The sequence below is a fragment of the Ornithorhynchus anatinus genome, chromosome 11 (genome assembly GCF_004115215.2).
Source record: "Ornithorhynchus anatinus isolate Pmale09 chromosome 11, mOrnAna1.pri.v4, whole genome shotgun sequence".
Lineage (NCBI taxonomy): Eukaryota > Metazoa > Chordata > Mammalia > Monotremata > Ornithorhynchidae > Ornithorhynchus > Ornithorhynchus anatinus.
The window spans coordinates 51,401,761-51,425,996 of NC_041738.1; the positions used below are offsets into that span (position 1 = coordinate 51,401,761).

The following is a 24,236-nucleotide window of genomic DNA, read 5'->3' on the forward strand; positions in this document are numbered from 1 at the left end:
GTCACCCAAGGGGACGGTGGCCTCAGGGGTCAGGGAGGAAGGAGAGGAGCATAAGGAAAGGAGAGATGGGAAGGAGAAACTAGTAGGAGAAGACCCAGCCTAAGAAGTAGAGGGGTTGAAGAGCGGGAGGAGGAAGGACCCAGAGGCTAAGGAGGAAGTCACACTGAAGTAGGGGCAGCTCTGGAGTAGGAGGAAAGGACAGGTCGAGCCTCCCTTCGAAGACATGGGGGCCTAGGCAGCAGAGTGTGAAGAGGCAGATCAGGACCCCAGGAAGAGGGACCCTCCGTAATTTAAAAAAAATGATAACTGTGGCATTTATTAAGCACTTTCTCTGTGCCAAGCACTAAGGTATATGCAATATAATCACATCAGATCCAGTCCCTGTCCCACACAGGACTCACAGAAGTAGGGAGATAGAGGAATCCTTATTTCTATTTTACAGAGCAGGAAACCGAGAAGCAGAGTATTCATAGGGTCGAAACCGAGAAGCAGAATATTCATGGGGTCAATAGCGGGACAGTATGTAGAACTTGGTCTCCCAACTCCTATTCCAGCTCTCTTTCTACTTGGCCGATCTCCTTGTCTAATCCAGGCTTTGGCGAATTTTCTCTTGGATCCACGTCTTGTAGTAGGAGACGTTAACATAAACTCCTGGGAATCTGGATCGCCCACAGCCGTTTCCCCAGCTCACCACTCCCACCAAGGTCCAGTTGCCTTTGCTTGTGGTTTCACAGGCCAGGGGTCCCCCGGAGTCACCCTGCGGAAAAAGATGAACATAAAGAGGATGATGGAGCTCCAGTGAGGTCTAGGAATTTGTGTGATTTGAGACCTCTTGCCCCCAGTCTGGGAGTGGGGAGTCAGGAACAGAAGAGACCTTGTTTTGAGGCAGGTCTCAGCCCCTTAAACACAGGGCTGGATCTCTGGGAGGATCCATTCAGGTTAGAACCAAAGTGCTTAGTACAGTGCTTAGAACATGATAAGCCCTGAATCAATCAATCATTCATATTTATTGAGCACTTACTGTGTGCAGAGCACCGTACCAAATGCGGGGACGAGTACAATGCAATAGAATTGGTAAAAACAGTGCCTTCCCACAAGAATCTTTACCTTTGATCGATTGATTGATAGGGAGGGCCTGGGCTGTATCATTCACGGGGAGAAAACTCTGGGGGAGACCAAGGAAGAGCTTGGCAGCAGAGACTAGATCTCTGTTCGGATGAAATCTGCAGGGCCCCTGCAGTTTAACTGGCTGAATTCTCCTAGGAAAGCCTTGCAGACTTCCAGAAAAACTCCTAGCCCACAGGACAGCTTACTAGTCTGACTATCCCCAATAATAATAATAATAATTATGGTATTTGTTAAGTGCTTATTGAGTGCCAGGTTCCATACTTAGTGCTGGGGTGGATACAAGCAAATCGGGTCAGTTACAACCCATGTCCCCCCTGGGGCTCACAGTCTCAACCCCCATTTTATAGATGAGGTAACTGAGGCACAGAGAAGTGAAGTGACTTGCCCAAAATCACACAGCAGACAAGTGGTGATTAGAAGCCATGATCATCTGACTCCCAGGCCTGTGCTCTATCCACTACACCATACTGCCTCTCAGTGGTATAGTGGATGCTATCCAGTGCTTAAAACAGGTGCTTGGCACATAGTAAGCACTTAAGAAATACCATAGTTATTGTATTATTATTATTATTAGTGCTATCTTGAAACATCCACTCCAAACTAGCCAACCCATTTTTCAACGCCGTCCCTCCATTATGGACCCCAGGCCTACAGGGGTAGAGAGAGAGTGAACCCGATCCCATCAGAACTGAATTTACTTGTCTGTACTGCTCTCTGGCCTGAAGTCTCCGTCTAGGGTCTAGGGTCTAGGGTCTTTGAAATTTTTTTATGACATTTGTTAAGCACTTATTATGTGCCAGGCACTGTCCTGAGCACTGGGGTAGATGCAAGGTAATTAGGTTGGACATAGTCTCTGTTCCACATAGGGCTTACCTTCTTAATCCCCATTTTATAGATGAGGTAAATGAGGTGCAAAAAAGTAAAGTAACTTGTCCAAGGTCACTCAGCAAAGTGTCGTCTGACTCCCAGACCTCTGCTCTTTCCACTAGGCCACATTCCTTCTCTAGAGTCCTGCCCCCCTCAACTCCCTCTAAATAGTTCAGGAAGGGTTGGCCCTTTGCTTCCAGCAACTGCTGTTCCCTGGTTCCAGCAGCTTCCTCCATGGTCCCAGTTGAACCAGCTGGGAAAGGCCAGAACGACCGCTGGGGAAGTCCAACCCTGCCCGGGCCCAGACAGAACAAGCCGAAGATTAGTTTTCAAACAAAAACTCACCACTGGCTTTAAAGCACTCAATCACCTTGCCCCCTCCTACCTCACCTTGCTTCTCTCCTACTACAACCCAGCCCGCACATTTCATTCCTCTGATGCTAACCTTCTCCCTGCACCTCCATCTCCTCCATCTTGTCGCCAACTTCTCACCCACTCCTGCCTCTGGTCTGGAACTCCCTCCCTCCTCATATCAGACAGATAATTTCTCTCCCCCACTTCAAAGCCTTAATGAAGGCACAACTGCTCCAAGAAGCCTTCCCTGACTAAGCTCTCCTCTCCTCTTCTCCCACTCCCTTCAGCGTCGCCCTGACTTGCTCCCTTCATTCATATTTCCTTCCATCCCCACAGCACATATGTTTATATTGCTTCTTTCTTTCTTTCTTTATGTATATTAATGTCTGTCTCCTCATGTAGACTGTGAGCTTGCTGTGGGCAGGGAATTGTCTGTTGGTTGTGTTGTACTCTCCTAAGCATTTAATACAGTGCTTTGCACACAGAAAGCGCTCAATAAATTCTACTGAATGAATGAATAAGTGAACAGGGAGGAACAAGCCTCTCTGCTCGGATTAGGAGTCATTTACCTGACAGCTGTCCTTCTTTCCTTTTTTATAACCTGCGCATAACATGTCGTCCAGTATCAGTCTATTTATTTTGAAGTAGTTTTTCTTGCAGACCGACGTGTTAAATATAGGAACCTGTGCCTCCTGGAGAGTGCGGGGAGGAGGGAGTTTGTCTGTGGAGAGAAAGGGAAATGGAAAAAGTTGTAGTTTATTCTGAGGTAAGATCCCAAGGTGGGGAACTGGCGTGATCCTTGGGGACCCAGAAACCAGGGGTGTCTTCAGTCAATGGTATTTATTAAGCTCTTAATGTATGCCCAGCACTCTACTAAGCTCTTGGGAAAGTCAAATATCATAGAGTCGGTAGATGCATTCCCTGCCCACAACAAGCTTCAAGTCCTTTCCAAAAAAAACCCTGCTGATGGGGGAAAGAGGAGGATGGTGGGGAGGACTGGGCAGTGGGGATGGATGAGTTGGAGGTAGAGAACAGCGAAAGGAGGCCTGGATTCACCGTTTCCTCTGGCCCTGGGGCAGACAAACAGATACACAGACTCTTAGGCTCAGGCAGACCAAGGGTCACACTACCTGAGCCTCATCCTGAAATGCAGAGGTTCTGGGTCAAAACAGCCTACTCAATTCCCTCTCTCCTGAGCGGGAGTGATGCTGAGGGATGGGCGGGTGAAGGGGTGGCCAGAAGGGGCGGGAGCTGTGGATGACTCCAGGAGGGAGACAGGACAGGTGCAGGAATGATAGCGAGACCCGATCGTGGTAGGTAGGGTAGGGGTGCAAAATTCACCCCCTCTCGGGCCAGGAAGAGATACTTTTGAAGGCCAATGGCGAGAGGGGACACTGTTAATCTGGGATTGGCCAATATCCTCACCTTTCTCTCCAATGTACCCCCAGCCTGTCACCCAGCATGGCATTCCTTTGGTCAACTGGGCCATGGCCTCGGGGAGTTGGATGTCTTTGTTCCAGCCAGACTTGTCCACTGCACGACCCAGTTCCACCAGTGCGATGTCCCCGCCGACTAAGTCATTTTTCAAGTAGTTGTTGTGGATAGCGATGTTTTTCACTGGAATCAGTTTAGCGGGATCGGCCTGGTCCAACTTCCACGCCCCTGTCTGAACATCATACGCTGAGATCTTGTCAAAGCTCCAGGGAGAGGGAGGAAATACCAAGTGTTGGTCAAACGCGGCAGATTCTCAGGAGGAACTTCCCAGCTGAGTGTGACAGTGTGACGGTGCCTCCTGAAGACCGATTCCTCTTGCAGGAGGACGACACCTAACTTTCCCTCGATGATCTCCCTCAGCCAAACCCCATCGGATCTGGGACCCTGGGCTCGGGTTGGGGACTCACCAATCGAAGCAGTGGGCAGCGGTCAGGACCCAGCGCCGGTGGATGAGGGTGCCACCGCACAGGTGTTGCCCACGATGTCTCAGGCTCACCTGCCAGGGCCACTTATTCTTCTGTGCATCCTGGCCTCCCACGATGCCTACCAAATCCCTGGCTGATGTGCTCCCTGGAGAGAGACGGACCAAGTTAGAGGATCTGATGTTCCCCAGGCCAGGAGTCCTGGAGAACCCTCGTGGAAAGAGTCTGGTCCTGAGAATCAGAGGCCCTGGGTTCTAATCCTGGTTCTGGTAGTTAAGTGCTTATTATGTGCAAAACACCAAGATAAAAGATAAAAAGAGCATGGGTCAGGAGCTATGGGATCTGGGTTCTAATCCTGGCTAAGCCACTTGTCTGCTGTGTGACATTGGGCATCACTTCATTTTTCTGTGCCTCAGTTTCCTCATCATTAAAATGGGTATTAAGATTGTGAACCCCATGTGGGACAGGGACCGTCCAACCCAATTTGCTTGTACTCATTTCCGCATTTAGTACAGTGGCTAGCACACAGAAAGCTCTTAACAAATACTGCAATTATTATTATTATTATTCTTGGCCAAGACCCATATTTAGAGGTGAGAGGTGGAAGAAGAGTCAGTGAATGAAACAGAGGGAGTGGACAGAGTGGTGAGGGAACCAGAACCTGAGCCCGAGAATCAAAGGTTGTGGGTTCTAATCCTGGCTCCCCCTGTTGCTTGCTTGTGACCTTGAGTAAGTCACTTAGCCTCTCTGGGCCTCAGTTTCCTCAATTCTAAAATGGGGATTAAATACCTGTTCTCCTTCATACTTAGACTGTGAGCCCCATACAGGACAGGGACTGTGTCCAACCTGATTTGACTTGTATCTACCCCAGCTCTTACAATGTTTGACACACAGTAAGCACTTAACAAATACCATGAAACAAACAAACAAACAGATGAGTCCAGGTCAGATAGCGTTTCCACATTGAGGGAATGGTGGGCCAAGTGGGCGGTTCTTAGCTGACTTCAAAATGCCCCTTCCCAAAGGCAAAGTCAAAACAGAGTCTCAAGGCATGGGAGACCTGGACCAGGTGCCACAGGGTGTGGACGGCAACAGAACTTACCCTCGGCCCCAGAGACCAAGCTGTTCTGGAGGAGATGGGGCAGGAACAGCAGAAACGTTATCATCTGGGCAGGAATGAGCAGAACAAGGCGATGCCTGGAAAAAATAGTGAGAGGGGTTGGGGGCAGGATTCTTTTCATTCATTCATTCATTCGTATTTATTGAGGTCTTACTATGTTCAGAGCACTGTAATAAGCATCTGGGAGAGTACAATATAACAATAAACAGACACATTCTCTGTCCATAATGAGCTTATAGTCTAGGGGGGAGAAAGACATTAATATCAATAAATAAATTACAGATATGTACATAAGTGCTGTGGGGATGGGAGGGGGATAAATAAAGGTAGCAAGTCAGGGTGATGCAGTAGGGAGTGGGGAAAGAGGAAAGGAGAGTTTAGTCAGGAAAGGTCTCTTGGAGTACGTGTGCCTTCAGTAAGGTTTTGAAGGCAGGGCACGTCATTGTCTGTTGGATTTGAGGAGGGAAGGCCTTCCAGGCCAGAGGGAGGACACGGGCGAGGGGTCAGAGGCAAGAGAGACGAGATGGAGGTACAGTGAGAAGGTTGGCATTAGAGGAGCAGGTGAGTGGGCTGCATTGTAGTAGCAGAGGAGTGAGGTGGGGTAGACCTAATTGGGGGTGGGGGCGAGTCATTGAGGGGCTTCTGCTGGGAGACATCTGGGTTGGAGGGCAGAGTGTAGACGGGGGCTGAGGGAGAGGAAAGTTGTTTCTGGAAGGGAGTAGGGGAGAGGAGGAGAGAGCTGGGATGGGGCCAGGAGGCCTGGAATCAGGAGGGAGTAGGGGAGAACAGGAGTTAGAGATCTGGGATGTAGGAAGAGAGAGATCCTTACCGTAATCGCGTCTCTGATGTTTGTGTTTCCCACAGTCACACTCTACTTCCCACTTAGAGACTCAGAGCAGAACTGCCCAGTGTTAAACACACAGGATGTGAAATGAAGTATGCCTTACACACTTAGGCCCCGAGAGTGAATCATGGGACAAAAAGAGTTTGATGGGACTCTGGGGAGACTCTGGGGGAACTGAGAGTAACAGGAAGGTCTGGGAGAGCAATGGGGAGTGGGAACAGAGAAGTAGTTGGAGCATTTCTTAATTGCCTTCTGAGTGCTAAACTCCATATTAAAAACTGGGTCCAAATCCATGGGGGAGTATTAGGTGTGGTCTCTAGGCCTCCGAGGGACTCAGTCTAAGAACAAGTCAGGGTGAGATGGCAACGGACACGTATGGAAAGATTAGTCAATAAATCAGTGGTATTTATTGAGCGCTTACTTATTACTATATAGAAAGATTAGTCAATAAATCAGTGGTATTTATTGAGCGCTTATTGTATGCCGAGCATCGTAAGGAAACACTTGGGAGAGTACAATACAATGGAGTTGGAAGACACGTTCCCTGCCCACAACGAGCTTACAGTCTAGAAGCAGCAACCAAGACAAGGGACAAGAGGCTCAGAGAGGGCAATGAAAGCAGTCCCGTGCCGGGCTGGGGAAACAGAGTTTCAGGTTCTCGGTGGCTCAGAGTCCAACAGTTTCAGTTTCAGCTGCCATTCTAAAATGTATAGGGGTGGCACTCGTTGCTTCCAGCCCCTGATGCAGGCCTGGGGTACACTGGGAGTGAATTCCAAGATGGCAAGTGGGAGGGCAGAGGGCTCCCTCAGAGGTATAGCTTGGTGGTGAGGGTTATTAATATATATGTGTATATATACATCTATAATTATATTTGTTTATATTGATGCCTCATTTTGATGTCTGTCTGCCCCCTTCTAGACTGTATGCCCAGTATGGGCAAGGATTGTCTCTCTTTATTGCTGAACTGTAGTTTCCAAGTGCTTAGTATGGTGCTCTGCACACAGTAAGTGCTCAATAAATATGATTGAATGAATGAGTGAATAATAATAATTGTGATTTTTGTTAGGCGCTTACTATGTCCATTCATTCAATTGTATTTATCGAGTGCTGACTGTGTGCAGAGCATTTTACTAAGCACTTGGTACTATGGGCCAAGTACTGGGGTGGATACAAGGAAATTGGGTTGGATGCAGTCCCTGTCCCACATGAGGCTCACAGTCTCATTTTTTTTGTTGTAAATGTAAAATCATTTTACAGATGAGGAAACTGAGGCGTAGAGAAGCTGTAATAATAATAATAATAATGTTGGTATTTGTTAAGCGCTTACTATGTGCTGAGCACTGTTCTAAGCGCTGGGGTAGACACAGGGGAATCAGGTTGTCCCACGTGGGGCTCACAGTCTTAATCCCCATTTTACAGATGAGGGAACTGAGGCACAGAGAAGTTAAGTGACTTGCCCACAGTCACACAGCCAAGTGGCAGATCTGGGATTCGAACTCATGAGCCCTGACTCCAAAGCCCGTGCTCTTTCCACTGAGCCACGCTGCTTCTCCCCAGCTGTGAATTGCCCAAGGTCACACAGCAGACAAGTGTTGGAGCTGGAATTAGAACACAGGTTCTTTTGTCTCCCAGGCTGGGGCTCTATCCACCTGGGCACAGATCTACACTGGTCTCTTGGATTGCTCTCTTCAGCCCTGCCTAGGCCCTGGGACTCCTTGACCAGAGGGAATGACCACGTCATTAGCACTGAGGACTGCTCTAGCATGTTTGTATGATAATCCAGAGAGCTGGGATAATGATGATGATAAATTACATAACCGTAATTTCTTTAAACGTCCGTCTCCTCTTCTAGACTATAAACTCCTTGTGGACAGGGAACATGTCTACTAACTCTGTTGTAGTCTCCCAAGAGCTCGGTATAGGGTTCTGCACACAGTAAGCACTTAATAAATACCACTGATTGATTGATGCTAAGAGCTCAGAGTAGATCTTACAGCACAGTCTAACTAATTGCACTCTCTCAAGCCCTAAATATAATAGTTTGTATACAGTGAGCACTCAGTAAATACCACCAATTGATTTATTGGTTGATGGATGCTAAGTCCTCAGAGTGGATCTTGTAGGGCAGTCTAACCTATTGTACTCTCCTCTCAAGTACTTAGTACAGGACTCTGCACACAATAGACACTCAGTATATACCATCGATCACCTGGTTGAAGTGGGGGCCCGATTTCCAAGGATTCAGGATAGCTAGACTGGGGGAGTTGATGATCTGCGTGTGAGAAGGAGAGCAGGGAACAGGGGTGAGGTGGGAGGGCCGGGCCCTGGGGTGGGGTGTTACAGGAAATAAATTGACAGGTTTTCACAGTCAGACTTTAGCGGTTCCACCCCCTGCATCAGGCAGTAGCCACACAGGAAGCACAGATGAGAGAGGATTTTTTGTTTTGTGGGGAGCACTGAAAACCACTAGATGTAGGGCGGGCTGGGGGTGGGGTGATGGGCTGTGGGATTGGGCCCAGGAGGTTGAGGGGCGGCAGTTAGCCGGATGTTTCTCTCTCCTCCCCCAGCCAACCCGGAAAAAACTGTGACTTAGTGCGTTGGGTGGGACTTCCCACAACCCCGGGGACTCCCTTGGGTCCAAAGTCCAGCTTGAGGCCGTGTTTCTCAGTCTTTTCTCATCTCTCCTCGCTTCATCGGGTCTGATTCTGTGGTGGAGGCTGAAGGAGACACTCTTTGATCTCTTCCTCTCTCAGAGTGGGCCTGGAGAGTGGGAGGGGATGACTGGGGTCTGGTGACCTCACTGACCCCCCAGCAGGATGGAAGCCACTGAGGGGAATGAGAAGAAATATGGGAAGATTCCACTTGGAGTAAATAGCTGCCAGGGAAACCAGGTTCCCTGCTCAGCTCCATTCGGCTACTTGCCTTCTGGGTGATTTTGGACATGTCACTTTACTTCTCAGTTTCCTCATCTGTAAAATGGGAATTAAATGAAACTTGAGCTCCGTGTGGGGCAGGGACTGTGTTCAATCCGCTTAACTCGTATCTACCTCAGTTCTTCGTACGGGAATGCGCTTAACAAATACAATTATTATTAATGTTAAGTGAAAAATGTGCACTAGGTTTCACGGGTTTCATAGAGCTCATTCCTGTAGTAAACGCTTAACAAATGCCATTAAAAAAATGCTCGCTGCTTCAGACCCCAGAGAAACAATGGAAAATTCGGCCATCTGGTGGAGATACTCAGAATAATCCATTTAATTTCCAGCACTGCCCCTGCTTTTGATAGCTAAATTAAAGTATTTCCACTAAGTGGATGGAGAGTCGCTAACGATTTCAACATTGTCTCTCTCTTCCTGGGATTCCTGAATCTACCTACCACCTTCATGTGGTTGAGTCCCAGATCTACCTCAATCACCCTGATCTCTCTCACTTCTCTGCCATCTCACATCTTCTGCTTCTTTCAGTACATTTCTACCTACCCCTGAAACTTCAAGCGGAAGCTCCTGTCCGTTGGATTTAAGACACTCTTTTTTTTTTATGGTACTTGTTAAGAACTTATGTCGGGCCAAGCACTGTACTAAGCCCTGATGTAGATAAAAGATAATCAGGTTGGCTACAGTCCCTGTCCCACGGAGAGCTCACAACCTAAGGGAATTTCCTCCTCCTTGAAATTTAACCCAGTTCTCCCCAATTTCAAAGCCCTTCTGAAATCTCATCTCCCCCAGGAGCCCATCCCTGATTCATTTCCAATTTCCTCCTGCTTATGTAGAGAGAAACAGAGTGCCCTTGGAAAGAGCGTTGGCCTGAAAATCAAGGGACCTGGATTCTAATTCTGACTGCCACTTGTCTACTGGGTGACCTTGGGCAAGTCACTTAACATTTCTGTGCCTTAGTTTCCTTATCTGTAAAATGGGGGTTAAATGCCTGTTCTCCCTCCTTCTTTGACTGTGAGTCCTGTGTGGGATAGAGACTGCGTCTGATCTGATTATCTTGTTTGTACCCCAGTGTTTATAACAGTGCTTTGGCTTATAGTAAGCACTTAAATACCATTAATATTATTGTCATTATTATTATGGTTGCTCTCCCACCCATTGGTAACTTTCACCTTCGGAGTTGTCTTTGCTTATGCAGGATAAATATACGTCTTCAGGCATGCGCACACTCTCACCCCATCCCTCCCTCCTCTATAATTTTGTCCTTTGAACCTGTCCCATTGAGGGAGAGACCAGTAGAGGGGAGCCACAGCAGAGTTGGCTGTTCTCTTCCCTGTGGGCATCCCCCATTGTGGAAGATGTAAGAAGTGGTCCTAACCCACAACATCCAACTGTAACATCCACCAGAAGGAGGGGTTGCGAGACCTAGGTCAGTAGGGAAGAAACAACTCCATGGGGGTCGATTGGGGCCACCTTGGGGCCATGGGGGAGTTCCCAAGGGAAAAAAGGAGGGAAGAAGGGAAGGAGGAAGGGCGGAAGGAATAAGAATAATAATAAAATAATAATGATAGTAATAATAATATGGAATTTGCTAGGTGCTTACTATGTGTCAAGCATTGTACTAAGTGCTGGGGCAGATACAAGTTAATCAGGTCCCACTTGGAGTTCACAGTCTAAGTAGAAAAGAGAATAGGTATTGAATCCCCATTTTACAGCTGAGGAATCCGAAACACAGAGAAGATAAGTGACTTGTGGGAGGTCACACGGTGGACAAGTGGCAGAAGTGGGATTAAAACCCAGATCCTTCTGACTCCCAAGCCTGTGCGCTATCCCCTGGACATCACTACTTCTCCACCAGCACCCAGTTTTTTCCCACAGCAATTTTGGACAGGAGCAAAATGGCCCACCTGTGGAGTCGAAAAGTGGCCGCAAGTCAGGTCTAAATGTCTCCTCATGGCAGTTTCGGGTCTCAGAGTAGCCCCAGTGCTTTCGGGCTTCCCTCACCTTCACCGGGTTTTGAGGCCAGGCTACGGTCTCCTCGAACCAGCCCCCCACTCCTCCCAGACAACTTGGAGAATGCCTACCCTCTTTCCCCATCCCGATCCCCATCTTTTCAGTCAGTCAATCAGTCAAGCAATGGTATTTATTGAGCTCTTACTGTCTGCCAAGCACTGTACTGATTCTTGGGAGAGTGCAGTGTAATAGAGTTGGTAGACTTGATCCCTGCTCTCAAGGAGGTTACAGGCTAGTACAATCTTTCCTCACTTTGTCTCTTTGGTCCACTCCCCAAGTTGCTCCTGCCCTCAAACTGAGAGGTTGACATCCCTGGCACCCTTTGCCAGGGCAGACCCTCCTCCCAGACCAGGAAATAGCACCACACTCCCGGCTCCATTTGCAAACAGTTTAATGGGTGGCCAATGGCACTCCTGGCCCCCAGCCCCCTACTGCCCACCGCCCCATCCACTCCCTGGCAGGTTACAAACCCTCTGAATATTTGCTTAGGAGGTGACCCAGAAGTGGCCCAGGGCAGAACCCATGTCAGGGCAGAGATGGGACCTCAGCTCGGATGACTTCCCCAGCCTCTCTGGCTGCTTAGCTTTGCAACAGATGGTGGGGTCCAGAAAAACCAACCAGTGTCCAGCCCCTCCCATTCTTGAGTGCCTGTTCACCGAAGGGGAAAGTGGCCTGAGGGGCCAGGGAGCGGGAATCAGGGAAGAGAGATGGAGAAAAGGATTTGGAGGGAAAAGCCCAGCCCAGGGAAGCAGAGGAGGCTGAGGAGGAGGGAGGGGGAAAGGAATGGTGGCTGGAGGAAGGTCACATGGAGCAGTGGGAGCTCAATGATTGGGGGAGGGTAAAGGTCAAGTTCCAGGACCCCCAAGAGACGTGAAGTTGGCAGCAGCAGCAGCAGGATCGGAGATATAAGGACGTGTGGGCAGGGACGTGGGGTGTGGGTGTCCTCGGATATCAGCGCATCTTCTGACGGATCCATTCCGTGTAGATGGAGACGTTGGTATAGACGCCTGAAAAATGGGGCAGTACGCAGGGCATTCCCCAGCTCACCATCCCCACCAAGGTCCAGCTGCCTTTCCCTTCGCAGGCCAAGGGTCCCCCGAAGTCACCCTGAGAATAGAGAGGAGCATTAGAAGAATGCCTTTTTCCAAAAACTTAGTACAGTGCTCTGCACACAGTAAGCGCTCAGTAAATACGATTGAATTAATTGAAAGAACAAATGAATGAATGTGAGCACACAGGAGCCTGGCAGAGCTGTGGTGATATAGGCACATGGTGTTCACACTTGTCATCTGGAGGTGAAGAAAGGTGAGTGGAGAGAGGTCCCTGTCTCGTGACAAGGCCTTGTCCGCCTTTAACCCAGGGCAGGGTCTCCCTGGGAATCCACCCGGCCCAAAGTCAGTGGAGAAGGGGACCACAGGCAGGAGGTGCTTGGGGGAGGAAAAGAGAAGAGAAGTGGTGTGACCTAGTAGAAAGAGTATAGGCCTGGGAGTCAGAGGACCTGGGCTTTAAACCCAGCTCTGGTACTTGTCTGCTGTGTGACCTTGGGCAAGTCATTTAAATTCTACATGTCTCAGTTTCCTCATCTCCAAAATGAGGATTAAATCTTCCTTCTTCCAATTTAGACTGTGAGCCCCATGTGTGAGTCCAATCTGATTAAATTGAATAATAATAATGGTATTTGTTAAGCACTTGTTATGTGTCAAGCACTGTTCTCAGCACTAGGGTAGATACAAGGTATCTACTGCAATGCTTAGAACAGTGCTTGACACACAGTAAATGCTTAACAAATACCATTTAAAAAAAAGAAGGGAAAGGGAAGCTTGCTGCTGCTGGTTCTGTCTGGTCAGGGATGATGAATGAGGTTGTTGAAGACCTCTTGGGAATGGGGGGGGGGGGACAGGGAGGGAAGGGAAGAGAGAAAGAGAGAGAGGAAGAGAGAATGAATTCTAATGGAGACTAGGCCAAATTTACCTCTGTTCTGGACAGGATCCCCTTAGAATGTGGCCTGACTCACCTCTCCAGAGGACTGGGAACTCAGATCTACTGAATATAGCATTATCTGTCACCAGGGACCAGGCCAGGCGTGTTTAAACCAGACCTTAGCGTGGGGCTCCAAGTGTCCTTATTCTACTATGAAATGTAATTAGACTTGCCTGGTAGAGGGTCAGTTAAACTACCATCCCACTGGACCGGTTACTACCCTGACTACCCCTGTAGATAACTTAAAAGCACATTTACCCCATTCCCAGAATGCTCCATTCACTGACAAACTCCAGGATTTTGGAGAAGGGAGATGGTGAACACAACCTCATTGGGACCTGAATTAAATCAATTCTACTAGACAGGTCTACTCTCTGCACCCAGCAGCATAGGAAGGCGGAGGGAGGCATACCAGACTTGAAACCCACAAAGCCTGCAGCTGAACTCTTTCTATAATAACAGATGCTTTAGCACTTTCAAGCGCTGAGGTATTTATAAGATATTCAGACCACATATACTCTCTGTCCCACAAAGCCCTCACAGCCTAAAGGGAAGAAAGAGCAAGTACTGAATCCCCATTTCACGGATGAGTTAACTGAGGCACAGTGAAGTCAAGTGACATGCCCAAGATCAAACTGCAGGCAAGAGATGCATTTAGGATTAGAATCCAGGTCCTCTGAGTCCCTGACCTGTGTTCTGATCATTACATCTTGCTGTCTGTCTCTCTCCTCTTTCTCTCTACCTTCATCATGTAGAAGATGGCACAGGCTGGACTAGAAGAAGGATCCCTTTCCTCTGAGGGTCTGACCTGGCAGCGGGACATAGCCATTTGGTTCCAGCAATTGTTCCTCCCTCTGCTCATTTTTTTGGTGGTATTTGCTAAGTGCTTACTATGTGCCAGGCACTGTACTGAGCACTGGGATACAAGCTAATGAGGTTGGACACAGTCCATGTCCCACATGGGGCTCACAGTCTTAATCCCCATTTAACTGAGGTCTAGAAAAGTTAAATGACTTGCCCAAGGTCACACAACAGACAAGCGGCAGAGCTGGGCTTAGGCCAGATCAGCTGGGAAATGCCTGGGCAACTCCCGGGGAAGCCCAACCCTGTTTGGGATCAGCTGAGTTCTCGCCGTCCAGACTCTGAGTCACTTACATAACAGATGCCCTTCTTCTCCTTCTTATCGCCGGCACAGAACATGTCATCTTGAATTTTGTATGTTATTTCTTGATAGTTACGTCTGCACACCTCGGAGTTAAATATGGTGACTGTGAGCTCCTGCAGGGTGTAGGGAGGAGGCAGTGGCACTGTAGAGAAATGGACATGGGAAGAGTTGCAGCTGGTTCTAGGGAGGGCTAGGGTCACAGTATGGGCAGTTGACATCCTCCCAACCCATCCTCACCTCCCTGCTTGATGTTCCCCCAGCCAGTCACCGTGCACTTGGTCAACAACTGGACCGGCAGTCTGGGGGAGGGGAGTTGGATGGCTTTGACCTGTTTGGACAGAACCGCTGAGCGGCTTAGCTCCAGCAGTGCGATGTCGGCACCACGTTGGGGGTAGCCATTGTAGCGCTCGTGCACGATGATCCGTTTCACGGGGATCAGCTTGGAGGGAGGCAGGGAATAGAGCTTCAGTTCCCCCACTTGAACTTGGTAGCGTGAGGCGTTGAGGGACTTGAAGGGCTTATCTGCTCTGCAGAGAGAGGGATGGACGAGATGACTTCCACGTGATGGAGTCTGGAAAGGAGCTTCCCAATCACATTAATGGTAATTGCGGTATTTGTTAATCACTCTGTTCCAATCTCAGGAAGAGGCAATACAGTGTAATACAAACCACTTCTTGTGGGCAGGGAATATGTTTACCAACTCTATCTTCCATGCACTTAGTACAGTGCTCTGCACCCAGTAAGTGCTCGGTAAATACCACTGATTGATTGTTTGATCAGACAAAACCCTGTCTCACATGGGGCTCACAATCGATGGGGGAAAGAGAACAATTAATCAATTGTGTCTACTGAGTCCTCACTATATGCAGAGCACTGTGTTAACTGCTTGGAAGAGTACAATGTAACAGAATTGGTAGACAAATTCTCTGCCCACAATGAGTTTACACTCTAGACGGGGAGACAGACGTTAATATAAGTAAATAAATTATGGACATGTACATAAATGCAGTAGGGTGAGAAAGGGGTGAATAAAACGTGTAAATCCTTTGCCCTTTTCCCCCTCTGGGTTTGGTGAGGAAGAAGCAGGTGTTGAATCTTCATTTTATAGTTGAGGAAACAGAGGTCCAGAGAGAATCAACGAATTGTTCAAGTTTGCCCAGCTAAGTGGCAGAGCCGGGATTAGGACAGCGTGGCCTAGTGGATAAAGCACAGGCTGGGGAGTCAGAAGGACCTAGATTCTAATCCTGGCTCTGCCACTTGTCTGCTGTGTGACCCTGGTCAAGTCACGTCACTTCTCTGTGACTCGATTACCGCATCTGCAAAATGGGGATTAAGACTGTGAACCCTTGTAGGACAGGAAATCTGTCCAGTCCGATTTGTACATATCCACCCCGGCACTTAGTACAGTTTCTGGCACACAGAAAGTGCTTAACACATACCGCAATTATTATCATTATTATTGCTATAGGTTTCCTGACTCCCAGGTCTGTTCTCTTTCCCACAACCTCTCTGGATGATCAGTGTGTCCTGCAGCTGGCTGGGTCCCTGTCTTCCCCAGATGGACTCTCATCCAAGCTTGTTGTATCCCAGCCAGGAGCCCCAACCCCATAGGGCTCAAAGGCATGGGTAAAGCCATGGCTGGGGATCTGTGCCACCATCTCTTAAATGGCACAACAGCTGGTTCACCCCATCAATCCATCACTAAATCCTGTTGGTTTGCCCATCACATCACTAAAATCCTCCCTTCCCTCTCTATCCAAACGGATACCACATTAATCCAATCACTTATCCTATTCCATCTTGATTATGGTATCCTTGCTGACCTCCCAGCCTCCTCTCTCCCCACTCCAGGCTGCTGACTGGATCTTTTTTCTACAGAAACGTTCAGGTCATGTTTCCCCACTCCTCAAGAGCCTCCAGTGGTTGCCAATCCACCTCCACATCCAACAGAAACTCCTCACCATTGGCTTTAAAACACTCATTCACCTTGCCCCCTCTTACCTCACCTCGCTACTCTCCTACTACAACCCAGCTCACACACTTTGCTCCTCTAATGCCAACCTACTCACTGTACTTCGATCTCATATATCTTGCTGCCAACCTCTCGCCCACGACCTGTCTCTGGCTTGGAACATCCTCCTTCTTCACATCCGACAGACAAGTGCTCTCCCCACCTTCAAAACCTTATTGAAGGTACATCTCCTCCAAGAAGCCTTCCTTAACTAAGCCCTCGTTTCCTTACTTCATCTTCCTTCTGCATTGCCCTGACTTGCTCTCTTTAACATCACTTATGTACATCTGTAATTTATTTCTGCATATTATTGTCTGACTCCCCCACTAGACTGTAAGCTCAATGTGGGCAGGGAATGTGTTTATTGTTATACTGAACTCTCTCAAGCACTTAGTGTAGTGCTCAGTAAGTGATCAGTAAGTATAGTTGAATGAATAAATGTTCATCCCCCCTTCCAGGCCCACAGAACTTATGTACATATCTGTAATTTTGTTATTTATATTAATGTCTGTCTCCCTCTCTAGACTGCAAGCTCGTTATGGACAGGGAATGTGCCTATTTATTGTTATATTGAACTCTCCCAAGCACTTAGTACACAGTAAGCACTCATTAAATACGGTTGATTGTCTGTCTGACTCAGGTCTAGGGCTAGAACTGTAGTCTCTTGACTGTGGTGGTGGGAGAAGGTGGCAGAAGGAAGCCTTACCCCTATCTTGTCCCTTTTCTCCCCATTTTCCCTTGTCCCCTGCTTCTCCTTCTCCCCTCTTTACCCTTCTTCTGTTTCCTTTCCGCTTTGCTTACTCCTCCTCTGTCCTCTTCTGGTCCTGCTCTCTGACGTGTAGATGAGACAAGCCATCCAGGAGTTTTTCAAGCCCCTGTCAGAGGTGGGGGAGCAGGGGAAGGGCTTGTCCCTTTCAGGCCATACTCTTGTGAATTGTGAATTCACAATCCACCTTTGTAGCTCCTCTCCCTCACAGCTCCACCCTCACTTTCCCCAAACCCACGATCACAATACCCCTTTATAGCACTGCTCCTAGATCCACCCCACTTTCCTCATCTCCCCCTCCCTTCTGTGTGTCTCTGACTTGCTCCCTTTGCTCTCCTCCCCACCCCCGCCCCCGCCCTACAGCACTTTTGTACATATCTGTAATATTGTATATTTGTATTGATGTCTGCCTCCCTCTCTCTAGACTGTACGCTCATTGTGGGCAAGGACCGTGACTGTTTATTGTTCCTCCTCTACATCCAAACGGCTATTGTGCTCGTACAAGCTCTCATAATATCCCAGCTGGATTATTGGGTCAGCCTTCTCTCTGATCTCCCTTCCTCCTGTCTCTCCCCACTCCAGTCTATTCTTCATTCCTCCGCCCGGATCATCTTCCTACAGAAACACTCTGGGCATGTCACTCCCCTCCTTAAAAACCTCTAGTGGTTGCCCCCCTCACGAAACAAAAACTTCTCATTCTTGGCTTCAAAGCTCTCCATCACCTTGCCCCCTCCTACCTCACCTCCCTTCTCTCTTTCTACTGCCCACCCCATACGCTCCACTCCTCTGCCGCTCACCTCCTCACTGTCCCCCCTTCACGCCTGTCCCACCTTCGACCTCTGGCCCACATCCTACCACTGACCTGGAATGCCCTCCCTCCTCACATCCGCCAAAAGAACTCTCTACCCCTCTTCAAAGCCCTACTGAGAGCTCACCTCCTCCAAGAGGCCTTCCCAGACTGAGCGACCCTTTCCCTCGGCTCCTCCTCCACCCTCTGCTTCCCCTCCACCCTCTGCTCCCCCTCCCTTTCCCCCTCAGCTGAGCCCCCTTTCCCTCTGCTCCCTCCCCACCCCACCCTGTGCCCCTTCCCTTCCCCTCAGCTCTGTGCTTATTTGTATAGAGTATTTATTACCCTCTTTATTTTGTTAATGAGGTGTACATCCCCTTGATTCTATTTATTGTGATAATGTTGTCTTGTTTTTGTTTTGTTCTATTTTGCTCTGCCTTCTGTCTCCCCCACTTAGACTGTGAGCTTGTCTTTGGGCAGGGATGGTCTCTATCTGTTGCCGAATTGTACATTCCAAGCGCTTAGTACAGTGCTCTACACATAGTAAGCTCTCAATAAATACTATTGAATGAATGAATATTGTTGTCTTTGTCCTCTCCCAAGCGCTTAGTACAGTGCTCTGTACTCAGTAAGTGCTCAGCAGATATGATTATATGAGACTGAATCCAACCCCGGCTGTTTCTCACATTTAGCCCCAGTTGACCTTGGCAGACTCAATGTCTCCAAGAAGCAGCGTGGCTCAGTGGAAAGAGCCCGGGCTTGAGAGTCAGAGGCCATGGGTTCGAATCCCGGCTCTGCCACTTGTCAGGTGTGTGACTTTGGGCAAGTCGCTTAACTTCTCTGTGCCTCGGTTACCTCATCTGTAAAATGGGGATTAACTGTGAGCCTCACGTGGGTCAACCTAATTACCCAGTATCTCCCCCAGAGCTTAAAACAGTGCTCTGCACAAAGTAAGTGCTTAACAAATACCAACATTATTATTATTCAATCGTATTTATCGAGCTCTTTCTGTGTGCAGAGCACTGTACTAAGCGCTTGGAAAGAACAATTCAGCATACCGACATTATTATTATTATTCATTCAATCGTATTTATCGAGCTGTTACTGTGTGCAGAGCACTGTACTAAGCGCTTGGAAAGAACAATTCAGCACACCGACATTATTATTATTCTTCCTTCAATCGTATCTATTGAGCTTTTCTGTGTGCAGAGCACTGTAGTAAGCGCTTGGAAAGAACAATTCAGCATTCGGACATTATTATTATGTACTAAGCGCTTGGAAAGAATAATTCAGCACACCGACATTATTATTATTATTCTTCCTTCAATCGTATCTATTGAGCTCTTTCAGTGTGCAGAGCATTGTAGTAAGCGCTTGGAAAGAACAATTCAGCATACCGACATTGTTATTATGCACTAAGCGCTTGGAAAGAACAATTCAGCAAACCGACATTATTATTCTTCATTCCACCGAATTTATCGAGCTCCTTCTGGGTGCAGAGCACTGTAGTAAGCGCTTGGAAAGAACAATTCAGCATACCGACGTTATTATTCTTCATTCCACCCAATTTATCGAGCTCCTTCTGGGTGCAGAGCACTGTAGTAAGCGCTTGGAAAGAACAATTCAGCATACCGACATTATTTTTCTTCGTTCCACCCAATTTATCGAGCTCCTTCTGGGTGCAGAGCACTGTAGTAAGCGCTTGGAAAGAACAATTCAGCATACCGACGTTATTATTCTTCATTCCACCGAATTTATCGAGCTCCTTCTGGGTGCAGAGCACTGTACTAAGCGGTTGGAAAGAACAATTCAGCACTCTGTTTTCCCGTAGTTTTCTGATAGCTCCCCTCCCTCATGGCTCCAGGTCTAGTCTTCTCCCTTTCCGTGCCTCGGTAGCCCCCGGTTGTCCCGGGGGCCTCGGGCAGCGGCCGCGAGTTCGAGCTGCTCCACGCCAGGTTTTGGGGCTGTCCCGGTGGCGGGACCTCCCCGCTCCCCCGCTCTCCGACCCGGCCACTCACGGATTGAAGCAGTGGGCAGTGGTGAGCACCCAGCGCCGCTCGATGAGGGACCCTCCGCAGATGTGCCTTCCGCGCCGTCTCAGGCTCACCTGCCACGGCCACTTTGCCTCCTTGGCGTTCTTGCCCCCGACGATGCCCACCGAATCCCTGGGCGAGTCACCCCCTGGGACCGGCAGAGCAGGTTAATAATAATAATAATAATCATGTTGGTATCTGTTAAGCGCTTACACCGTTCTAAGCGCTGGGGGAGATACGGGGTCATCTCGCCGTTCATCCCCGTTTTACAGATGAGGTCACTGAGGCCCAGAGAAGTGAAGTGACTTGCCCGCGGTCACCCAGCTGACAGGTGGCAGAGCCGGGAGTCGAACCCATGGCCTCTGACTCCCAAGCCCGGGCTCTTTCCACCGAGTCACGCTGCCCCCCCCCCCCCATCCCATCGTCCCACCTCCCGTCCACCCCCATGGCCCTCCCGGGGTGGGGGTCCTCCCCCCGACCCCTTCCCTTGGCAGGAGAGCCAGGGTCTCTGCCGGCAGCGTGGGGCAGATCTCACCCTCCAGACTGAAAGCTCTCCGCGGGCAGAGAAGGCGCCTGTCGTCGTTTTACACTCCCAAGCGCTCAGCACAGTGCTGGGCACACAACCGGCGCTCGATAAAGTCAGAGGTCACGGATTCCCGGCCCTGCCACTGGTCAGCTGTGGGACTGTGGGCAAGTCACTTCCCTGGGCCTCAGTGACCTCATCTGGAACATGGGGATGAAGACTTGTGAGCCTCACGGGGGACAACCTGACGACCTCGTTATCTCCCCCAGCGCTTAGAACAGTGCTCTGCACATAGGAAGCGCTTAACGGATACCGACGTCATCATCATTATTATTATAAATACGATCGACTGACCCTGGGCCCCGGCAGCCGAGCATCCCAGGACCAGCAGCAGCGGCAGCAGCAGCGACGGCATCGTCAGGCGCAGGTCCGGGAGGCGAGCGTGGGAAAGAGAGAAGGGGGCTGGGGGACGGGACGCCTGGGTCCTGCAGGCCGCGTGGGCCGAGGGAGGGGAACAGAGTCTGCAGAGAGTCGTCGCCCTTCGGCTTCCTCTGTACGTCTTGCCCTCAGGACGCTTCTCTTTGGTGATGACAGCACAGCGTAACAGAAGCCACAACGCGGGGGATGGGGGGAAGCGAGGTGAGATTTCCCCGGGGAGAGAACTGCCGGGTGATGAAGGGGGAGGGGCCCGATTTGGGACCCCCGCATGAGCCCGGAGAGGTCCGAGGGGGAAGACGAAAGACCTCCGGGCTCTGAGAGGGGGCTGGGAATGGGACGAGGCGGTGGAGGGTGGAGGGAAGGGTGGGGAAATGGGTGTACGTTGCTCCAGAAGGATTGGGACCGGCAAAGGTCATTGTCGGGACTAGGGCTGGAGTCGGGAGTTTGAAGCAGAAACTCTATTTTTTTTCCTTTCTAATGGAATTTGTTAAGCCCAGCGTGGCTCAGTGGAGGTCATGAGTTTGAATCCCAGCTCTGCCACTTGTCAGCTGTGTGACTGTGGGCAAGTCACTTACCTTTTCTGGGCCTCAGTTACCTCATCTGTAAAATGGGGATTAAGACCGTGAGCCCCATGTGGGACAACCTGATTCCCCTATGTCTACCCCAGCGTTTAGAGCAGTGCTCTGCACATAGTAAGCGCTTAACAAATACCAACTTTTTATATGCCAGGCACCGTTCAAGGCGCTGGAGTGATCAACTGGGACACAATCCGTGTTCCACACGGGGCTCACAGTTATAATCCCCTTGTTACAGATGAGGTAACTGAGGCACAGAGAAGTTAAGGACCCAGTGCTTCCTCTAACCTGAAGGGGTGCTTTTTTTTTTTAATCTGGGAAAGCTGGGCTGCCAATATCCAAGGATGGATTTGAGTACCTGCTTTCGGGGGTAGGGGAAGCAGCGTGGCTCAGTGGAAAGAGCGTGGGCTTCGGAGTCAGAGGTCATGGGTTCGACTCCCAGCTCTGCCCCTTGTCAGCTTCGCTTCTCTGTGCCTCAGTTACCTCATCTGTAAAATGGGGATTAACTGTGAGCCTCACGTGGGACAACCTGATGTATCTACCCCAGCGCTTAGAACAGTGCTCGGCACATAGTAAGTGCTTAACAAATACCAACGTTATTACCTAGCCACCCGTGCGGCCAAGGGTGCAGCACCCGTGAGCAGCAGCCCCAGAAGGAGAGCTCAGTTTCAAGGTCTACTCAATCACTGATTCTATAGGATAAGTGGGTTAGGAGATCTAATTGGTTTTTAGGTTGTGAAGTTGGGCAGTCCTACAGAGATTCCAAGAGCTATGCTCATTTTATGTTTGGGAGCAAATCCATGAAACATCTCTTCCTCACTTCTCATGGAACCCTCCCGAACGTGTAGTATAGTGCTCTGCACACAGTAAGCACTCAAATATGATTGATTTCCATGTGTTAAGGAGCTGCAAGGCAGCTGCTTCACTAAGGACTCATCTGTGCAGCATCAAGCCTAGTCACTCCCTACTTTTGCCAGGATTCTGTCCCACCTGAAACCAGTGTGGTTTGTTGTACTTCCAATCAGTCAATAGTATTTATCAAATACCTGCTATGTCCAGAGCAGTATAAGTAAACACTGGGAAGAGTTTAATTGAATGTGATGTGGTTCCTGTCCTCAAGAAGTTTATTATCTAATCAGGGGAAGGGGCTAAAGCAACACTTTGGCTGTTGATAGCAGGCATATAAATCAGTGGTATTTACTGAGCACTTACTGTGCGCAGAGCATTGTAGTAAGCCTTGGGAAAGCAGAGTATAATAGAGTAAGTAGAGTGATCCTGGCCCATAAGAGCTTTCAGTCGTATTAAGTGTTTGCAGAGCACTGTACCGAACACTTGGGAGAGTACAGTATAACAGACACATTCCCTGCCCACAATGAGCTTCTGGTCTAGAGCGGGGAGACAGACATTATTATGAATAAAATTACAGATATGTACAAAATGCTGTGGGTTTGGGAGGGAGAATGAATAAAGGGAGTAAATCAGGGTGATGCAGAAGGGTGTGGGAAAAGAGGGTTTAGTCAGGGAAGACCTCTTGGAAGAGATGTGCCTTCAGTAAGGCTTTGAAGTTGGGGATGGCAACTGTCTGCTGGTTATAAAGAGGAAGGGCATTTCAGGCCAGAGGCGGGACGTGAACGAGAGGTCGGCAGTGAGAAGGTTAGCATTAAAGGAGTGAAGTGAGTGAAGGGATGTAGGGGGAGAATAGCGAGGTGAGGTAGGAGGAAGCGAAGTGAGTGCTTTTTTCGATTAGACTGTAAGCCCGTCAAAGGGCAGGGACTGTCTCTTTCTGTTACCGATTTGTACATTCCAAGTGCTTAGTACAGTGCTCTGCACATAGCGCTCAATAAATACTATTGAATGAATAAATACTATTGAATGAATTTTAAAGCTGATGATACTGTTCTGTTTGAGGCAGAGATGGATGGGCAGTTACTGGAAGTTCTTGAAAAGTCGGGAAACGTGGTCTGAACGTTTTTGTAGAAAAATGGTCCAGGCAGCAGAGTGAACTGTGGACTGGAGTTGGGAGAAACAGGAGGAAGGGAATTCAGCAAGGTGGCTGATACAGTAATGAAGGTGGGAAAGGATAATTGTTTGGACTAATAATAATAATGGTGGTATTTGTTAAGTGCTTACTGTGTGCCAAACACTGTTCTAAGCACTGGGATAGATACAAAGTTATCAGATTGTCCCACGTGGGGCTCACAGTCTTCATCCCAGTTTACAGATGAGGTAACTGAGGCCCAGAGAAGTTAAGTGACTTGCCCAAAGTCACACAGCTGCCAAGTGGCAGAGCTGGGATTAGAACTCACGACCTCTGACTCCCAAGCCCTTGCTCTTTCCACTAAGCCTTGCAACTAGTGTTGTAGCTGTTTGGATGGAGAGGGAAGGAGGAATTTTAGCGATGTTGTGAAAGTCGAACCCACAGGACTTAGTAATTGATTGAACGTGTTGGTTTGATGAGAGAGAGGAGTTGAGGACAACACCAAGGTTACGGGCTCGTGAGTCAGGAAGGATATCGATGACATCTAAAGTGATGGGAAAGTCAGGGGAAGGATGGATTTTGGGTGGGAAGATAAGGAGTTCTGTTTTAGATATTGTTAAGTTTGAGGTGAAGAAAGGACATCCAAGTAGAGATGTCTTGAAGGCAGGAGGAAATGTGAGACTAGAGAGAGGGAGAGAGAGATCAGGGCTGGAGATGTAGGTTTGGGAATCACCTGCATAGAAGTGGTAGTTGAAGTCATGCGATTGAATGAGTCCTCTAAGGGAGTGGCTGTAGATGGAGAATA

The 24,236-nt window shown here is 49.0% G+C and overlaps 2 protein-coding genes across 2 annotated transcripts; both read right to left on the minus strand.

The window, feature by feature from the left end:
• Nucleotides 1-289: 289 nt before the first annotated feature.
• LOC100091356 (serine protease 27-like) lies at nt 290-6,309 on the minus strand. The gene is made up of 6 exons (XM_029074664.2): nt 6,215-6,309; nt 5,368-5,462; nt 4,251-4,413; nt 3,775-4,046; nt 2,919-3,070; nt 290-757 (listed from the first exon to the last, which is right to left on the minus strand). The coding sequence occupies exons 2-6, from the start codon at nt 5,429-5,431 to the stop codon at nt 584-586; spliced, it is 825 nt and encodes a 274-aa protein (XP_028930497.1). The 5' UTR covers nt 5,432-5,462; nt 6,215-6,309; the 3' UTR covers nt 290-583.
• Nucleotides 6,310-11,549: 5,240 nt separating this feature from the next.
• Nucleotides 11,550-21,000, minus strand: LOC100091152 (serine protease 33-like). The gene is made up of 5 exons (XM_029074400.1): nt 20,795-21,000; nt 19,903-20,065; nt 14,558-14,847; nt 14,311-14,462; nt 11,550-12,282 (listed from the first exon to the last, which is right to left on the minus strand). The coding sequence occupies exons 1-5, from the start codon at nt 20,853-20,855 to the stop codon at nt 12,127-12,129; spliced, it is 822 nt and encodes a 273-aa protein (XP_028930233.1). The 5' UTR covers nt 20,856-21,000; the 3' UTR covers nt 11,550-12,126.
• Nucleotides 21,001-24,236: the final 3,236 nt, after the last annotated feature.